The following is an 18,684-nucleotide window of genomic DNA, read 5'->3' on the forward strand; positions in this document are numbered from 1 at the left end:
ACAGACAGTATACCAGAGACCGTAACATTCTCACAGATTTATTTATTTTAAGTATCCACTCCCTCTTTTCCTTTGAGCAATACTGGCCAGAATGTCATACATTAGACAAACTTAGTCTGTGTAATATAATGACTGAATGATATTTAGATTTTTAGTACAATCCATGTCTTCTCATTAAAATGAGTTTGAGGCAGCTGAAAATACATTACAATTTCCAGAATGATTTTGTCAACATCAATAAAACATAAAACAAGTATTTCAGAGTTATAAAACAGACCCAAACAGTGCAAGCTATAAGCGAGCACGCATGTTTACACTTTCACTTTGTGAAGATTGTTTCACTTCATGAAACTCTTGAATAAAACTCATATTATACATACAAAATAAATAAAACCAAAAGGAATGAATGAAATTACATATAAGACACATGTTAACAACAGGCTTAGTGAAGTAAAATGGCTATTAGTGCATTGCCAAATGAAATATGATCACATTTACTTACAGTAGTACCTCGACATTGTGGTTGTGGGGGGAAAAAAAGGACTCATCATTTGATAATCAATTATAGCAAACGGATGCCTCACAAATACTTTCATATGTGGTAGTGGTATAGTCATTCCTATTGAGGTGGTGCTCAATCTCCATCAATCACTGACTCAGCTACATTAAACACTATGGTGTGTATGAGTATGCGGTGCATCTGTGTGTGTGTGTGTGGGGTAGTAATGTGCATTCCCTGGACTATCTTTTGCTACGCTAATTCTTAGAGTAAAGGTTCCCATTCCCAACACTAGAGAAACATGACATTCAAGTACAAAGTCTGACCTGTGGCAGAGGGTAGGGTAACTCAAATAACCTCAAATTGACCCGTTTCCACCTTAGGTCAACAAAATCAGTCAGCGCTGCTAATACAGTGATTACATGAACATTCACGTGTGGATTCTCACAGCACACCGATGTGCAAGCCACAGCAACGGCATGGTTAGTGGAAGTGGGAGCCAAGTCAATACATTTTTTTGTCACAATTCTCCTTTAAAAAAGGCACGGACATCGTGATCTCAGCTTGATCCCTTGCCCACCAGGCAGCTGTTGTACGGCAGTCTACTCCAGTTGGTGAGCACACTCTCCCATCACAAAAATCTGTCCCCTCTGGGTCTCGCTCTAGCCCGTCCATCTACACAGATCCAAATTCGGCCATCCAGACCTCGTATTTCTCCAGGTCGGCAGCAGAGACAGACTTGGAGATCTTCTTGAGGGTCAGTGTGAAGTCCTCCATGGTTACAGGCATCTGTAGTTCGTCTTTGGGCAGGGCTCGGATCTCCTCCGGGCTCAGGCCCTGGATTCGACGACGCATGGCCATCATGGATGCATCTCTGGGTGGCAAAGAGAGGGCATACCGGGGCATAAGCCACAACGTTTAACCCATTTAGACCCGAGGACGATTCGACAAATGCATTCTAAATCCTAACAGTTTTCTGAAAAACTGTTGTTTCTATGTCAGTCGTTCTCAAACATGTTCATGTCAAGGACCCCCAAACATTATATGTAATTGGCCGCTGACCCCCATTTCAAAATATGTTGTTCCAGGGACCCCCCAGAAGCAAAGATTTGAGTTAAAAATGTTCACTCTGAAAGAATATATATTCGAAATGTGCGCCACATTTTCACGATTTAAAAAAAATAGCAGATCTACAAGCTCGTTGTAATGTTTAAAACACCAAAAGGGGTTCCTGTTGTGTTCCGAATGGGTTAATATGTTCAATGGCGTTATATGTGGATATGTTTTCTACAAACATTTGGTTTCCGCTGCCATCAGTGTATGAATGTGTGTGTGAATGGGTGAATGTAATGCACAATCTATGTAAAGCGCCTTGGATAAAGGCGCTATATAAATGCACCATTTACCATTACATGTTCCTAGTACATACCGTACTAGAAACTGATACTTAAAAATTGAAACATGCTATGTTTACTTGACACAATATGGGTTGCAAATAATCAGCGGCCCACTAGAACGTGAAACTTTTGTATTTTGTTACCTTATACAGTTCTTCGGGAACAGTATTTTCTAGTTGAGAAGCGAGTCCACTATTGTTGTACATCTTTATTTATGCCCGGGGCCCTCTGGGCTGTGACGCCATGTGGGTCAATAGTCAATACATCATCGCTAGGCTCGAGTAACTTTACTCGACCATCGAGTAAAGTTACTCGAGCCAACACCGATTGTTCAGGAGCAGTATTTTCTAGTTACTAATTTCCCCTAGAGCAGGGGTTCTCAACCTGGGGGTCACGACCTCCCGGGGGGGGTCCCCAGATTATTAAAAAACAAACAAAATGGCTGGAAAAGGGAAATTAAGAGTTTACATAGTACATGGCCAAAGCATTTCCGGGGGTCCCCAGCCAAAAACGTTGAGTACCCCTGCCTAGACTAGAGGATCAATAAAGATCTATCTATCTATTATAAACAACTCTTTTCTCCTGCTCCCCATCTCTCTCTCTCTCACACACACACACAAGCAGACCTGCAGACGTTGGTGATGTCTGCTCCAGAGTAGCCCTCGATCTTCTCCGCTATGAGGGCCAGGTCTACGTCTGCTGCCACGTCCACCTCCCGCAGATTGATCTTCAGTAGTTCTACACGGCCTTCCGCTACATGACACACACACACACACACACACACACACACAATGAGCCTTCAAGGTTCCCCCTGCTGGGTCCTTTCTGTACTGCATTATATAATTTGATACTGTACCTATTCATTTGTGGATTTGATCTTTTCTCTTGCGCTGTCATGTGATAACTCACCTGTGGGCAAGGCGATGTAGATCCGCTTTTCCAGGCGCCGCCGAAGCGCCTCATCGATGTCCCAGGGGAAGTTGGTGGCGGCCAGGACCATCACCATTTTAGATGGGTCATCGTTATCCATCGCTCCCCCAACACCTGGTTACCAATCGTAGCATACGTTGTTCATGTTATTACTCCCAATTTGACCATTTGCAGATTTTGACAGTAAAGCAATGTCCTGAATCTCCTGATGCCTCCTGCATTATGTGCAAATTCAAAACAGGTGGTACGCAGGGCAATTGAGTGATATCTAACGAGCACTTCCAAACTGCAACACGTAGATAAAGAATCACCTGCAAGGACAGAAAGTAGCTCATAACATGTCTGCAGTGGATTTTTATGAAACGAACACTTTGAGGATAGAAAGAGGATAATTCAAGCTTATCCTACAGTTGCAATGTTGGCGAGTTTGACGTTCAGATAGGACTTTTCTGTTTGGATGAATGGGCTGTAATGGGAAGTTGCACCTTGTTAGCACCTTGCCATTAACTTATATGGTAAGAAATTGATACTCGTAGAAGGCCACCATTCACTCCAATGTTAACCGTCTTATTTTTAAAGAGAAAGAGGAAGTGAATGATCGCTATGTAACAGGTCCCGTGAATGTTATTTAATTCACCCAAAACATACATTTTGACTCCTATTATATAGTTTATAGAAATGATCGGCATAAACCTATTCACTTCCGTTTTTTCCGTAATCAATATACATTTTTTTAAAGTCATGAAAAGACGATCTCGGCGACAAGAGCCCAAGAAAACGATCTCTATGGCGAATTAGTTAATAATGGCAAATGACCGTGGTAATGTTCCTTTTGCATTTTATTTTTACAGGTAAGATATATAATGAACATGGCCTGTAAGAAACTGCATATTCGAATATTTTAAAATGACAAATGGTGGACAAGGTGCTTTGCCTGAACTCTTTACTGTATAGTTTTTTTGTCTTCCTTTTTTGCAGTGCGTTTTCACTGTGTCCATGGTGTGTAAAGCTCTGGCAGCAAATGGAATATGTATGCTCCAAGTCCACAAAAAGGACCTTTAGCCACACATACATACAAGTACTCACACACAAATATTGTGTAACAGTGTTTATGTGTCACTGTTGATTTGGTTGGGCGGGAACCCCTTTGTGTTTTAAGCATTATGTTATACTTTAGCTATTGAAAAATAACAGATCTACAAGCTCATAGCGCGGGACCGAGTGCCGCGCTACGAGCTTGTAGGTCTGCTATTTTTGAAAAACCGTGAAAATGTGGCACAAATCTTTGAATATATGTTCTTTCAGAGCGAACGTTTTTAACTCAAATCTTTGCTTCTTGGGTGGTGGTCCCTGGAACTACATATTTTCAGATGGGGGTCGGCGGCCAATTACATATTTTTGGGGGTCCTTGACATGAAAATGTTTGAGAACGACTGACAGAAAGAAACATAGGTTTTTCAGAAAACTGGATTCGGACGACTTTTATAGAATCGTCCTCAGGTCTAAATGGGTAAGGTTAAGGGGATTGCAGTCAACGGGGCGTCGGGGGTAGCCAGGTGGGCTGCAGGCTTCACCTCCACCTGCCATTTCCCCGCCAAATACTTTCTCCGCTTTCATGAATGCACCAAAACCTCCTGTGTGAGTAGTCTGTGAAACCGGCCGTAACCTCAACTATGCCGTCCCCTCACTTCTCCGACCTACTTACCATCCATCTGAACCAACAGCTCTGATTTCACCCTGCGGCTGGCTTCGTGCTCGTCCGACGTTCCTCGTCTGCCACAGATGGAGTCTACCTCGTCTATGAAGATTGTCGTTGGCGCGTAAAACCGAGCCTTGGAAGGAGGGGAAAAATGAACATTAGGAAATCAGATGGATTATTTATGACCACACGTCTCTAAGGGGAATTGTTCCACTGCCACATTGCTATACATTATTAAGCGTTTGTCACAGTCAGGTGTGCAACCTGCAGACGCATGCCTTACCATCTCAAATAACAGGCGGACCAGCTTTTCAGACTCGCCCCTGTATTTGGAGGTGAGGGTGGATGACGACACGTTGAAGAAAGTGGTCCCACACTCCGTAGCCACAGCTTTGGCCAGCATGGTCTTCCCAGTCCCTGGAGGGCCAACCATCAACACGCCCTGCGAGGATGGACAGACACAACCCAAAATGTTACTTAACCCATTTAGACCCGAGGACGACTCTACGAATCCATTCTGACATCCTGACAGTTTTCTGAAAAACCTATGTTTCTATGTCAGTGGTGCTCAACCTTTTGTTATTGTGCTTTTTGTCTTTTTCTCTCCCCGTTTTCAAAAGCCATGAATTGCAGGTTGCACTTTCAGAGTATCAATAAAGGTTTTGAATCGAATTATGCAAATCCACTGTGCATTAAAACCAAATGAAATATTGACCCTCAAATTATGGCCTGAGGGAATCTGCCCTCAAATGATTTTCTATGCAGGGCAGGCTGGTAGTACCAGCCTGGTACTGCCTGCCTCTCAATGTTTGCTGACATTGAGAGGCAGGGCATAGCATAACTGAAATGCCTCTATAATTATAGAGGTTGATGACACAAGCACACACACAATATTTTTCTTCACACGGTATGTGCAAGCATATTTGTGTGTGTGTGTGTGTGTGTGTGTGTGTGTGTGTGTGACGTCTGTGCGTATGTGTGTGCGTGCGTGCGCGTATGCGTGCGTGTGCTGTGTACCTTCCAAGGACGACGAATGCCCTTGAAGAAATCAGGCATCCACATAGGCAACACCACTGCTTCCCTCAGCAGTTTCTTAGCATCCTCCAGATCAGCAATGTCATCCCTGCAATATAAACACAATCAGCAATGTTAAGAAAAACAACCATTCTCTAGGTCTAGGTCGGATCAACATTATGCAGATGCAGGTCAGACAGTGTGTACTGTAGCATGCGTGTGTTTGGCTAACATACCAGTGTATGTTTGGGTTGCGAGATACAATGTCTCGTTCCAGTGCGTCCACCAGGTCGCTGTCATATCCTGTGCCATCAAACTTCTTCATCTCTCCATCCCCGCCTATTCCATCTCCATTCCCTTTCTTTCCCTGAGAAATTACATAGGGATTTAAATTAACAAGTAAATGCTAAGCTGACCAGTTACATTCCAAAGTTTTGACATCTATTCTGTGCCATAGAACTGTCGCTGTTTTTTATCACTTTTAAGAGATACATGGTATCCAGCGGACACAGTAGGACACGTCACGGGTTTGGATCACGTGACTGGAAAAAGAGCTGTCACACGAGGTTCTCATGCTTCTGGGAAATTGAGGCGCAATGCAAAGTCAATGAGGGGCAATGGCCGCACCCGTGTGCCCCAGTTCCCAGCTGTTATTGTCGGGACTGTGGAATTGAGTGGTGCAACCACTCCTATACACAGCTATGTGTGTGGCTGGGTCTGTCCCTGTGTCCGAGCATGAAAATAGCGTTATAGCGTTTGTTCACCACCAAGTGTCACTGTTGCCCAACCTAACACACAGACACACACAGGCCAGGGAGGGCTTGTACAGTACAGTACAGTACAGTACAGCTCACTTCAGACGGGTCTGATTTTTGTACACTATTACAGACGATTGGAATATATTCAGGCGAATTTTCGTGAACCGGACATACATTAGCGCTGGGATGTTTCACGATTTCAATACTCCGCAGTCAACGTGTTAATGATATGACCCATGTATCCAAAAACCCACCAGGTGACATAACCATTAAGCTTGTTTCATATTAACGGTTCAAGTTGTTACTGATGGCGTTATTTCAGACTTGACAAGTGGTTTTGAGTGACAGCAGTCACAGATTTGGTATTTGACCAATACAAATAGGATATTGTCATAGATTTAAATGCCCAATGCCACTCCAGAAGTAAAAAGAATCTGTAGACAACTTGTATTATATAGCTTTTGTTGTTCCTGGGCCTCAGTGCCAAAAAATTGCACTGTTGATATTTACAGCACTAGACTCTGCTAGTGACAGCAGACCTTGTCATCTTTGGCCTTGGTGCCACGGGCATCCTTGGGTCCTGGCCGGTCTGTCTTAGGGTTTGTCTGTCCCCGACCTCCTCCGGGCACAGCGCCTCTGTGCTGCAGACCAGGAGAATCCTTCCTCTGTTGCTTCATGCCACTGTTTGGACGCTTCACTGAAGCAGGATTTCTGCATTCATTCACACGCACGCACACACAAAACACACAGGTTAGGAAAATATGCCTCTTGAACAGAAATCACAGACACTGTAAAGACTGAGACTGAGTGGCAGTCATGGTGCACCTCCTTGCCCTTATTTGCAATGACGTAATTGACAATTGAACCTGCTCTGCCAGTTCTCTGTGGAGATGAACAATGAACATAAAGCCAACAACGTAAGTCACATTGCACTCCTAAGGTGACATTAGTTCTGCTTCTGCTCAGTATTTTCTGTGAAATTGTCTTGTTCCATCGAGCCATTGTGTAGTGTCAGTTACCATAGCCAGGGGGTAGATCTACCAAAACAGGAACTTAAGTGAGTTATGAGAGTGCCTTGGTGTCTTCAGTTATGCCTGAGCAAGAACCCAAAATTAATCTAAGAATTTAAGGTTTTAATTGGTTTGGTGGGTAAGGGGTTGGAGGCAGACCAATCAGAACCACTCACTCACCACCAATGTACGAGACATTGAGATCCATACAGTCAAACGAACCCTACATAAATGCACCTATGCTCTGCAGGGATGGGTGGGGGCCACACATCTGGGTCCTGGAGTCTCTCTGGTTCAAAGTGAGGAGCATAGAAGTCCAGTGGCTTGTCTGACTTAAAGCTTTCTAGGGTTGCTACGATGCCCTTTACCTGCTCAAACTCCTCCGCCAGCTCCTGCCTCATCTGCAAACAAGCAGAAAGAGGGTATTATAGCAGGCCACAAAATGTAACTTTACTTTTACACCGCTAGAGCGCTAGTAGTCATTTTGATATGAACCATTGTGCAATGAGTAAATTATATACACTGCAATAACACTAGATTAAGAGCTGTGGACATGTCATAGGTTCTAGGATGTTGCCTCACCTGTTGCCATTTGACTTTAAGGGCAGGGTCTCTGAGAGACTGGCAGTGCTTGTGAATCTGTTGAATGACACCCTGGTAGTACACCATGGAAGAATCATAGTTCCCCAGCAAAGCATATTCACGGCCCTTCTTTGCGTTGTCACTTATCTCTGCCAAATTCATACTGGAGCTAGCTGTTGGAGTGAAGGGATGGACATGGCTTAGTAGTGAAAGTAAACAGGTTTATAGCTAAATTTCCATTTGCATTACATTCTAATAGCAAAAGCAGCAGACTCGCTTGGCGGTTATATCTCTGGAGCTCAGCTTCCATTCATTGAGATTGATCAGTTTCTCATTTGTATTCTTCTATTTCAGAGACTGTAACTATACGATATCAGCAAAGCGTATGGGATTACTTCTGAATTCTGAACTGCTTTATCGCAGACAGTCCGACTCCAACGTGATATTGAATTAAACCGCTTCCCCAATCCCCATCAGCATCCTTTCAAGTTTAACGTTGGTCGACTCGTTACACCCTAACTGTCTCGTTAGCTCTTCCTAGCTAAGCTAATGGTAGCTAGGCTAGGCCACCGACAACAAAACGAATTGCATGGCAACACACACAACACCCTTAACGTTAATCCTATCGGTTTCTCACATTAGTACATTAGCAAAATCGAACGTCCGACAACTGAAAAACGCATCCTCTGTTCCTCTCTAATAATCCTGAATAGCAAATACACATACGATACCTGCTACATGTAGACCACTTGTATTGATTTGATCTGCGGTCTGATGTGAGAGCCGATGTTACCATGGCCGCAAGAGACGCCGTGTGGAGAATGCAATGACGAATGGAAGTGGATACGTTCATGCTGCATTTGGGTGACTACCAGAAACTGGGAAATATCAGCTTCAAACGTAAAGGTGTTATTATTCATCTATGATTTACCCCCCCCATATAAGTTACACAAACGAATAAGGTATTGGGTGGGTATTGTTGTGAGGAATCAATTGGCATAACGATTATATTTGGGGGCATGCACAAAGTCCATAGACTTGGCTGCTACATTAGGTCACAGGTGTGTGTGTGTGTGTGTGTGTGTGTGGGGGGGGGGGGGGCATAAATAAGACAACATAAAAAGTCCATAGGCTTGGCTGTCATGTGATCAAGCCCGATCTGTCTGATTTTTGTATTCAGGTTTTGTCTCCACACGTCTGAATATTTATTTTCATATTCCATCCTGATTGACTAAGATTTGCATCTCCCACAAATCAACATATTCTGCAATAACTTGTCTTCTACAGATTCCACTCACCTCCATAATGACTGAACCCCAAACATGTCTGGCCCACAATAAACCTGAATACCTGACCTTTAGACCTGTGCTACGAGGAGCACTTGTTGTATTTCTTATGGGTTGCCTGTCTATTTCTACACATTTTGTGAATTCATCATCTCAGATCCACTGATCCATAGTTAAGCAAGACTGATGTCATCAATATGGTGCGCCATACTGTTTAAATATGACCCTGTCATGTTTTCATATTACACAAGTGGATTTAGTGTTTTGAGGGGCGCTAGCTCCTCCTATATGTCCAGCTTTGAGGGTGTGTGTAAACACAAACATTGTCCTAACACAAACATTAAATGTCATTGACAATGAATGGCCAATTTTGAGTTTTTGTGTAAACACAAACATTACAAAAACTGAAGACAAAAGTGAGGACGCAAATTGTGATTGGCCGGAATGAGATGATGTATGAAGTATGATGTGTGATGTTAAGAGTGCCCCTCACTTCACACAGGTGTGTACTTTTATTAAACTACTACTCTCACATAGCCCGACGATATCAGAGATCTACTTATCTTCATCGCAGAACAAATGCAGACAGTCCTTCACATTATAGAGGGTATCAGGATTGGATTTAAAATCAGTGGGCCTAGGTTTGATAGCACTGGGGTTTCCCTGCCGTTCTATCCCATTCAATACAATTTACAATTTACAATTTAGGCATTTAGCAGACGCTCTTAATCCAGAGCGACTTACATTAAGCAATAACAAAAAGCATGGCATACATCACATGTATAAAAAGTAGTTATCATGAATCATGCGTAAACTAAGAACGTAACAGTGGAGTATCTATGTAAACTATACATACTATACTATATAATATATTATACATGTGTACTATAAAGTGCTATGACTACATAAAGTGCAATTCTAGAGCTGTCTACATAACAAGCTATAAGTCTGTTTAAAATACTATCTAAGTCTACATAATGTGCTATCTAAGGGGCTAGGCTAGGGCAAGTGCTACGGGCCATGGTGGAGTCTGAAGAGGTGGGTTTTCAGACTACGGCGGAAGATTGGGAGTGAGGCTGCAGTTCTGACTGCAATGGGAAGTGCATTTAAATAACTGTTCCCTGAACATATACACACTATGTATCGGTACCCAGCATCGTACAGGTTACTATATAAAAGATACACAGGGGGTGTAGAGAGATCTAACCACAAACGTCTTGTACTGCACAGTTTCGTTAAAGTGACCTGAAACAGCAAATAATGCTTTATACCAAATGTGCTTGCTTAGGTTCACTGTCACAGATCACAGTTCCAACGAGCAGTCGAAATAATTCAGCTTATAGTATCTTTATTTTGACATCTCAATTTTGCTACAAATTCCCATACTCTTTAGGTATAGCACACATGCAAGACTTGTCAGATAACCCCTCCCCACCCAAATATTTGGTTGATCGTCATGCAACTTCCCAAGTTGCAATTTATCTCAAAGATCTCAAATTGCTTTACTTTTCCAGTTTTCAAATGCTCTGTCTGCATGTGCATGTAGAGCAAATGTCAATCTAGTCATACAAAAACAATTGCTAGCTTATATTAGCATTTAATTTAGTATAGTGTTGTTTCCACAACAGCACAATAACATCATGCTTACCAAGTGTTTTCTTCCACAATCTATGATCAGTTTCATACATTTGCTGAATGATAGCTTGTTTTTCTTCACAGTTACATTTTGGCCTTAATATTGGTCCCTTTTCTCCCAGTATTTTCCCTTGTATTCACTGCCTGCAATGAATAGTTGAGAGCAAAATATGCTAAATGGTTGCTTATCATTTGTCTTCATACAATAGTGCAACATACTGCAATCAATGCTACATGGTTTGATTGAACGTGAATTCATCTGCAGATAGAGTTGCATTTACTTCACATGCATACCTGAATTGTCTGTCACACTGTGCAAACTCATAATACTGTCTCAATTGGTACCCTACAGCTTGTGGGTACATTATTTCGTTCAATTCAGCAGCCTGTAAGCTTTCCACTTGTCCTGTTAGCAATCGTATTTTCTGATCAAAACATTCTCCGTTATGTGCCCCTCTTCCACACTGCTTTCATATAAGCACCATTATGGTTATAAGAAAGAACAGAGACACTCTGTGACACAACTGAAGTTCAGCACTGACAAGTCTCTGACCCTTGTTCTCTTTCATTCCACAGTTCCCTGATATTGCTTTCACTGGGCTGTTTCAGTCTCAGGGGCTTACGGCTTTTCAACTTGTACGCCAGTGTCAGAAAGATAGCATCTACATGCTCTTTCTCGGCAGGCTCCTTGGCAGAAGTCTCAAACATTGGGAAGTTGTAGCTGTCCGCCAGTCGTTGGGCTGACGACGTGGGCACCTCCCTCAGGTCCCTCAGGTCACACTTGTTGCCCACCAGGATGCGAGGCACAGAGTCAGACACAGCGTGTCGGCGGCACTCATCAATCCATTCAGGGAGGCTTTCGAAGGAGGAGAGGCTGGTCACATCATAGACAAAGATGACAGCGTGGACACTGCGGTAGTAGTGCTCCACCATGCTTTTCCTGAAGCGCTCCTGGCCTGCCGTATCCCAGATCTGCAGCTGAAATGTCAGATACAAAATTTACAAATTATAAACATTACACTGAACAGTTTAGGTAGGCTTGTAAGTAACTACTCTTTAGTATCAAAGATTGATTGATTGAATTATTACTTTATTAACGGTTTGCAGAAAAAAGCAAGGGAAGTACAGTTTAATTATAGCCTACAAGGTCTGCTAAGAGGATTTAAAACCCAAGGAAGTCTATTTGCTTGTTTCCATTGGGGTCCTTCGTATTCAATTCATCAGAGCACTTGTTCCTAGTTTACATCCCCATGTTTGTTATCACATCTTCCAAACATGTATTTCTCCTCTCTTCAGTTTAAGTAGTCTATATAATAATCAAAGATGAGAGATGTGAACCATTACCCTCTCTAGTCAACAGATGCTTCTCCATTGTGAACAATTGCCCAATGCTGTGTAACATAATGCTTCTGCATTGTGGACAATTGCCCAATGCTGTAGTTCTGTAGTGTAGTGAGTATAGCACAGTGATAAAAACAAAGTAGGGTTTTTTGATTGATTGATTTATTATCAGTTTGCAGAATTACAGTACATTTCAAGCACAAACTCAATACAAAGACTGTTAACTGTGAGTGGACGACCCAATTAAGCATTACACTTGTTTACAAGAGGGTCCACCTTGTTCAATTCATCAAAACATTTAGAGACGTACAAATAGACACTTCTTTATAGGCAAAGAACAGAACAGGAATTCATCATAAAGGAGGTAAAAAGGGAAAAGAAACATATACAGTGAGGGGAAATGAGGGAAGTGAGGGATTTATTAGAGCACGAAAAAATAAACAAAACAAATTCCTACAACAGTGTATCTGTACATGAAGGTACATAGGGGGGGGGGGGGTGACGTGACAAAGCAAACTGTCCCACAAAAAACGCGAGGCAAATGTGAAAATGGATAGACTAGGTCAGTCAGGCAGGCCTCCATCGTACAGTGTCGTTTTCAAGCAAATAAACGGTATAGAGCTCTTTTTTTAATCTGCACCGTCCGTGACTGCAGTCTAATACAGGTTTATGTCTAGGGTCACTGGAATTTCCCTATGATGTGTCTGGCCATAGGCCATCATTCAATGTCTCGATGAGCTCCAAATGAGAACAGTGCCGTACAGGTCGGCTGATGACGACCACCATCATCCCGTTATTAACGTACGGGGCGTAGAATGAATAGAATTGGCATTTGTCGATCATTATGCTTTGCTTACCTTGATACTTTCTCCATCGAGCTGTAGTGTCCTCTCTCTGAAATCAACCCCGATTGTGGCTTCTGGGTTTTTGAGAAAAGCACCTCCACAGAACCTATAAGTCAAACATGTCTTTCCAACGTTAGAATCACCTATTACTATAATTTTGAATATTCTAGCCTGCAGATTCTCATATTCGCGTTGGGATTGGAATTCTAAGGAATCGTTTCGGTTGAAAACTGTGTGAAATTCTTCTCCGGGCTTGTTTTCTATTGCCATCGCTCATTTTCAATACGTACAACGTAACACCGCGAGAATGTGTAACCCTATCAAGCTGTAGCTCCGTTGCGTTGTAGTAAATAACCACCAGTAGATGGCACTAGATGCCGCTTTACTGGAATGCAAAGCCATCTGTCTATATCTAAGGCTCTTATCTGCTGGAATGTAGAAAAACACACATCCATACAATATTTCTTTAAAGTTCCAATGCATTTATTTTACATTACAAAACAGCAATATAAACCATGTCTATTTTGAAAAGGGAGGAAATATCCTTGAGTTGAATAGTAACATGAAGCCCTCTTGAGTTTGAGTAGAATGTGACACAACCCCCCCACACCGGGCACACACACTCACACAATACAATACTATGATTTGCAATCCAATCCACCATATAAAAATGACCACATAATAGAAAAACTGTGTTAAAATCTGTTTAAGTGAAATGGAGTAAAGGCATTTATCTACAGCAAAATGCTTTGATTGCATCTAAAGGAATCGTTACAAAACTTGCACTCTATGGACTTCTCAGGGCACTTCACTTAAAAGTAGTGATTAATTAAATGAATTCACACATACATTAATTCCACAAAACACAAATACTATAACCATAAAAATGCAAAATCTTCACACAACACCGATTTCATTCTACATTCTTAAAAACCTTTTTAATCATGGCATACAGAAACAGGCTCTTGCTGAAGCCTAACCTGAGTCAGCATATACAATAAAATCAGTGATTATTTATCCATTTGTAACTCCTTTTTGTGGTGCACAAGCAGCACAAATATAATGATTACTTAACACTGGTTGGGGATTTAACTGTGTACAGTACATTGGCTTCTACTTTTTGATCAAAGTAAATTTCACAACTCTGGCTTTGAGTGACATTTTAACATTTCAACAGCTGATTTCAACCCCCTCAATAAATCATGTTCACATCATAATTAAATGGGTGCACCAAAGATAATAAAACATGCCCAAAGCCCTACTCTCTTGACATTTGGGGCCAATAGATATATATGAAATAAAATGGTAATCATTTTAAGTAATACAGATAAGTGCCATAGAATTATTTAACTCAGACATAAATTAGTAGCCTAACTATTGGAGAAATAAACAAGGTTTGGCTGAACTTGGCTCATCCAGTTAGTGCACACTGCACAGACCATAAACTCTTAGCAAACACAAGGACCTGTGTTAAACTGTGTTGTCTTCACAGTAAATTGTAGTTAACACTCAATCATCAATAGCACCATTTTATTTTTCTTGGACATACAGAACACAGAAATCCCTTTGAGACATCCTTTGACACAATTAGAATGCTTGCTACCAATTCTCATCTGAGAAGGAACTGGAGCTTCCGGAGTCTGAAACGGCATCCGTCATCCCATAAAACTCCCAGTCAGCACTGGAGCCGCTGTCATCGTCCTCCTCAGTGGAGAAGCTGTGTGCAGAACCCAGACACGCTGGGTACACACGAGTTGAAACGCATACAGGTCCCAATGAGGACACATACACTGCCATGACATTTTTCCAGTTGTCCCTGGTCTGGTCGTATTCATGGATGAGCACCCTGTTCTTGTTGTGTTGCAGTAAGGTCTGAGTGAGTAGAAGCAGCTTGCCGTTGTGCTGAATCACCTGGTAGTTCAGGGCACGGCTATCGATAGGAATGTCCCCCATCCTCTTCCATTCCCCCCGGCTCGGGCTGTAGGCCTTCACCACGGGGATGTCGCACACGCAGATGATCTGGTCCTGAAAGATGCAGGCCTTGTGAAGCTTGTCTCTCCTCAGCGAGCCGCAGTGGCGCCAGCGATTCCTTTTGGGGTCGTAGCAGAGCAGTCGCCGTTTGTTCACCACATACAGGTGATCGTTGAGCGACACCACTTGCATCTTGCCCAGGGAGTGGGGCAGAGGGGCCACAAACGTCCACTGGTTCCTCTGGACACTGTAACACTCCACCTCCTTCAGTCGGACATCCGTCACAGGGTTTCTGCCACCCAGGATGTACACGTGCCCATTGAGATAGCCCATCCCAGAGTGCATCCTTCCCAGAGGCCTCTCTGCCAGCTCCTGCCAGCTGTTCAACACAGGGTTGTAGACCCAGAAGTGCTTGGAGAGGTGCGAGGCTAGGTAAAGGTTGTGTTCGGGTGTGGCACAGGCGATCAAGGACTCCATGGTCGAACGCTTGTAGTCCTGTGTACTGAGGTCGACAAGAGGCGGGGCCACGAAGTAGAGCTCCTCGGAGTAAGGGTCACAGCACATTATGTTGTCATTTGGTAGGCCGAAGAAGAGGATCATTTCCTTTGCGCTCACACCTATTCTGTGTTTTGGTATGTGCACTTTTGCAGACATAGCCTGGCTCTCCTCTTCTGGCCTGTTAATGAAATGTGCAAGGTATTTCTCTAGGACAGGAATAGCCATACGTTCCTCGAGGTAACCTTTATCCTTCTCATTAAACAAGTCCCAGCGTACACACCTGAGTGCTTGCAAAGCATCTTCATTTTCCTCTCGTACATTGGCCTCAATCCACTGTAGGGCAGCTGAGCACACCTTCCTTTCACAATCCACATCCAAGGTGTCTAGAGAGAGGATCTCCTTCAGCTGCATCAAGTCAAGCTCACAAAGCTCCTTCCCACTACAAAGCTGACAAAAGTTCCTGGCTATAAAGGCTCGAGCTTTGTCCTTCAACTCTGGATTGCCATAAGTGTCAGCAAATTTTAGAATTCCCACACAATTTGAGACGTCCAGCCTCCTTGACATAAAACTTGAGCACGCTTGCCTGATATAGTCAAGTTGCAGCATATTGGCAGCTGAATAAAGCCTCTGGACATTGCCCTCTGTGATTCTAACTTTCCCTGTGTAACAGTAATCTATGATCACAGACATGGATTCGGCGTCGACGCCACAAATTATCACTTTGTCCTGCATACTCTCATTTAAGCCACCGGTGAACATGCCTTTGAAATAAGGACTGGCAGCAGCGAGTATATTGCGGTTACACAGGAAAAGTTTTTCAACGTCACGTTTCCCGGACTCGGCGCCGTGGAGCAGGGACTCGTCGCTTTTCACTCCGATAGTAACATCAGCGAGAACCCGAGAGTCGTACAATAATTTCAACCCTTGCATCAAGTCCCGAGCATGATTCGCATCCTCCAATTCTTCGGGACCACTGAAGTAACTCAGTAAAGAAGCCATTGATGCAATGTGTCCAGTCAGTCCAGAGATAATATATTTGCAGTAAATTGGCAAACAAAAGTCCCCTACATACGGATATTCTTGATGATAACGTGAAAATGTCCGTGCGCTGGTCAAATAACATTGGTTTATCAATGAAAAACAAACATGCTATGCAAACATTAGCAATAGCTTGCTACATGTCGGTGGACAGACATTTTACACTGTAAACATGCCAGATTTATGTATCCGGATGATCATAAATCATATCATACCGTCAAAATATAGATCCGTTACTCTTTAAGATTATTTAAACAACTATATCCATTTATCTCGATTGATATCTTCCAGTCAGAGCTGATATCTGATCTGTCTTCTTCAAAGAGGTTTTGCTTTTCAAAAATACAACAGCCGCTCAGTGCATGCTCACACAATCTTGCTGCAGTTGCTGGGATTGACTGACCGTGTTTCTGATTGGTTGAAGACATGCACGTTTGGTTGACTTCATATACACACATAATATATATATATATATATATATATATATATATATATATAATTGGTTATAGGGATAAATTCAAAGTAACATTTGTTTGGCACATAAAAGGCTATAGTAGAGTTTTGCAGCCCAGCCCCAGGATTAAGGTCAAATGAGAGCAGTGCCATGATTCAGCTAGTAATATACGACATTTTCTATATCCCTCATTTATTTATTTCCCTTTGGATAAGTGACAGATTTATTTCATATTAATTTATATTGTTCAAATGATGACATATTGCAATGAAAGTTCAACTTAATGTATAGCTATTAAAGCCATATCCGTATCCATTCTTTATAAACAGGTTTATGAGATATACAGTAATATGTCGTTGCTTTTTGAGCAGTCATGTCAGCAGATACATTTATTGCAATAATTTATTTTGATTTCACTGAAACAAAACAGCAAAGTAACTGTCTCATGTGTTCAATATTGGTAGAAGCAAGAATGCAAAGATTTCTACAAGAAGATGTAAAGTCAGTTTTATGTCCCTCCTCCAGTGCATCTGTGGTTGAGGTCATTTATTCGGCGTAGGCCCTCTTGGTTATGGATGGTCTTCTGGACGGTAATAAGGAAGGGAAAAGCAGAAGGCAGCTCAACTCTGTGGCTCAGCTTCTGGTGGCCCCAGTGGAGACAGCGGAGCCTCTCGGCCAGGTCACGCCTGCCTGCACGCTCCAGGCCATCTTGGAGGAGCTTGGTCTTGTTTGGCTTTTCCCATGATCTCTCATACCTAAGTACCAAAGATTAGTACATTAGATTATAGAGAGATGAGAGACCAAAGGCAAGGGTATTACAATGATTAGACGACTAATTTATGATTAATCTGAGAGAATTTATAACTTGCTGCTGCCACACTTGAATTGCATGAGGATCATAAGGCATACTGTGTACACACACACACACACACACACACACACACACACACACACACAGACACACACACACACACACACACACACACACACACACACACACAAAATATACCAGCTCTCCAACATGTTCCGGGCCTGGACTCTCTTTTCTGAGGATTTGGTTTGGAACTGCCTGATCTCAGCTCTAGTGAAGCCAAGTTCATATGCCAGAACTGTCCACTCAAAACTAAGCTTCCCGGAAATGTCCTGCACTGTCTTCAAGTTGATTACAGCATCCTAAGAAAGTCACAATATACTGAAATAATAACAAATATTTGTGATAAATCGCTTGAAAAACATACTGTAAATGGTTTTGTGGAAAAAGTCTTCAGACTGACTTACCTCTTGTGATTTATTGGGCATGGTCTTCGCAAGGAAACCAAAAGCTCCCTCTGGTCACAATTTCATGGAGCTCAAATGATATGAAATCAAATGTATCAAGATTGCTGAACTAATATCTGTTATACATGCAAAATGATAGGAATAAATGTTACTTGCCTGTTCACTTTCTTTACAAAATAAGTTGTGACCTCAATGTTGCCTGGGTGAGTCAATATCAACATACCATGCTGTTAAAGATTATTCAATTACCCCCCCCCCCCCCCCCCCCCTGGGAGCTTTTCAGAGTTAACGATTTCCAGTAGACCCCAAGTAACTCAATTACTGAATAACTATTTGAATATTACATTAAATTACTTACTGTTGTTACTACAGAGAAAAATACATTGTTGTAATGCTTTTTGGAATGTTATGAGTAATAATGGCAGCTACATTTGACCGGGTACACAAAT

At 42.3% G+C, this 18,684-nt stretch overlaps 4 protein-coding genes across 6 annotated transcripts; all 4 read right to left on the minus strand.

Annotated features, from left to right (window-relative positions):
- Positions 1 to 24: 24 nt before the first annotated feature.
- Positions 25 to 8,734, minus strand: katnal1 (katanin p60 subunit A-like 1). 3 transcript variants are annotated; one of them, XM_079518450.1, is made up of 11 exons: positions 8,621 to 8,734; positions 7,890 to 8,062; positions 7,545 to 7,708; positions 6,837 to 7,008; positions 5,776 to 5,906; positions 5,543 to 5,648; positions 4,809 to 4,967; positions 4,532 to 4,658; positions 2,806 to 2,940; positions 2,523 to 2,649; positions 25 to 1,373 (listed from the first exon to the last, which is right to left on the minus strand). In XM_079518450.1, exons 2-11 carry the CDS (start codon positions 8,049 to 8,051, stop codon positions 1,175 to 1,177), a joined length of 1,482 nt encoding a protein of 493 aa, XP_079374576.1. In that variant the 5' UTR covers positions 8,052 to 8,062; positions 8,621 to 8,734; the 3' UTR covers positions 25 to 1,174. The 3 variants fall into 3 exon arrangements, with proteins under 3 accessions (XP_079374576.1, XP_079374578.1, XP_079374577.1); XM_079518452.1 differs by lacking the exon at positions 8,621 to 8,734 and adding an exon at positions 8,527 to 8,545; XM_079518451.1 differs by lacking the exon at positions 8,621 to 8,734 and adding an exon at positions 8,285 to 8,306.
- A 1,807-nt stretch (positions 8,735 to 10,541) lies between these two features.
- LOC306935494 (ras-related protein Rab-33B) lies at positions 10,542 to 13,266 on the minus strand (the record flags this gene model as incomplete). Its single annotated transcript, XM_079518585.1, has 2 exons — positions 10,542 to 11,788; positions 13,009 to 13,266. The coding sequence occupies 2 exons, from the start codon at positions 13,264 to 13,266 to the stop codon at positions 11,342 to 11,344; spliced, it is 705 nt and encodes a 234-aa protein (XP_079374711.1). The 3' UTR covers positions 10,542 to 11,341.
- A 1,243-nt stretch (positions 13,267 to 14,509) lies between these two features.
- Positions 14,510 to 16,902, minus strand: kbtbd7 (kelch repeat and BTB (POZ) domain containing 7). The gene has a single exon (XM_079518584.1). It carries the CDS (start codon positions 16,462 to 16,464, stop codon positions 14,596 to 14,598), a length of 1,869 nt encoding a protein of 622 aa, XP_079374710.1. The 5' UTR covers positions 16,465 to 16,902; the 3' UTR covers positions 14,510 to 14,595.
- A 563-nt stretch (positions 16,903 to 17,465) lies between these two features.
- Positions 17,466 to 18,256, minus strand: LOC306935609 (uncharacterized protein; the record flags this gene model as incomplete). Its single annotated transcript, XM_079518706.1, has 3 exons — positions 17,466 to 17,712; positions 17,967 to 18,130; positions 18,236 to 18,256. 3 exons carry the CDS (start codon positions 18,254 to 18,256, stop codon positions 17,466 to 17,468), a joined length of 432 nt encoding a protein of 143 aa, XP_079374832.1.
- Positions 18,257 to 18,684: the final 428 nt, after the last annotated feature.

This window comes from Electrona antarctica, assembly GCF_951216825.1.
Source record: "Electrona antarctica genome assembly, chromosome: 13".
Classification (NCBI taxonomy): domain Eukaryota; kingdom Metazoa; phylum Chordata; class Actinopteri; order Myctophiformes; family Myctophidae; genus Electrona; species Electrona antarctica.

Bases quoted from the DNA above. Each gene is read 5' to 3' on its own strand.
- kbtbd7 (XM_079518584.1), bottom strand. From the start codon at position 16,464: ATGGCTTCTTTACTGAGTTACTTCAGTGGTCCCGAAGAATTGGAGGAT.
- katnal1 (XM_079518450.1), bottom strand. From the start codon at position 8,051: ATGAATTTGGCAGAGATAAGTGACAACGCAAAGAAGGGCCGTGAATAT. The intron at 2,941-4,531 runs GTAAGTAGGTCG...ATTGGTAACCAG, and splicing joins GCTGTTGGTTCAGATGGATG to GTGTTGGGGGAGCGATGGAT. The intron at 1,374-2,522 runs GTCTGCTTGTGT...TTTGCCACCCAG, and splicing joins GACATCACCAACGTCTGCAG to AGATGCATCCATGATGGCCA.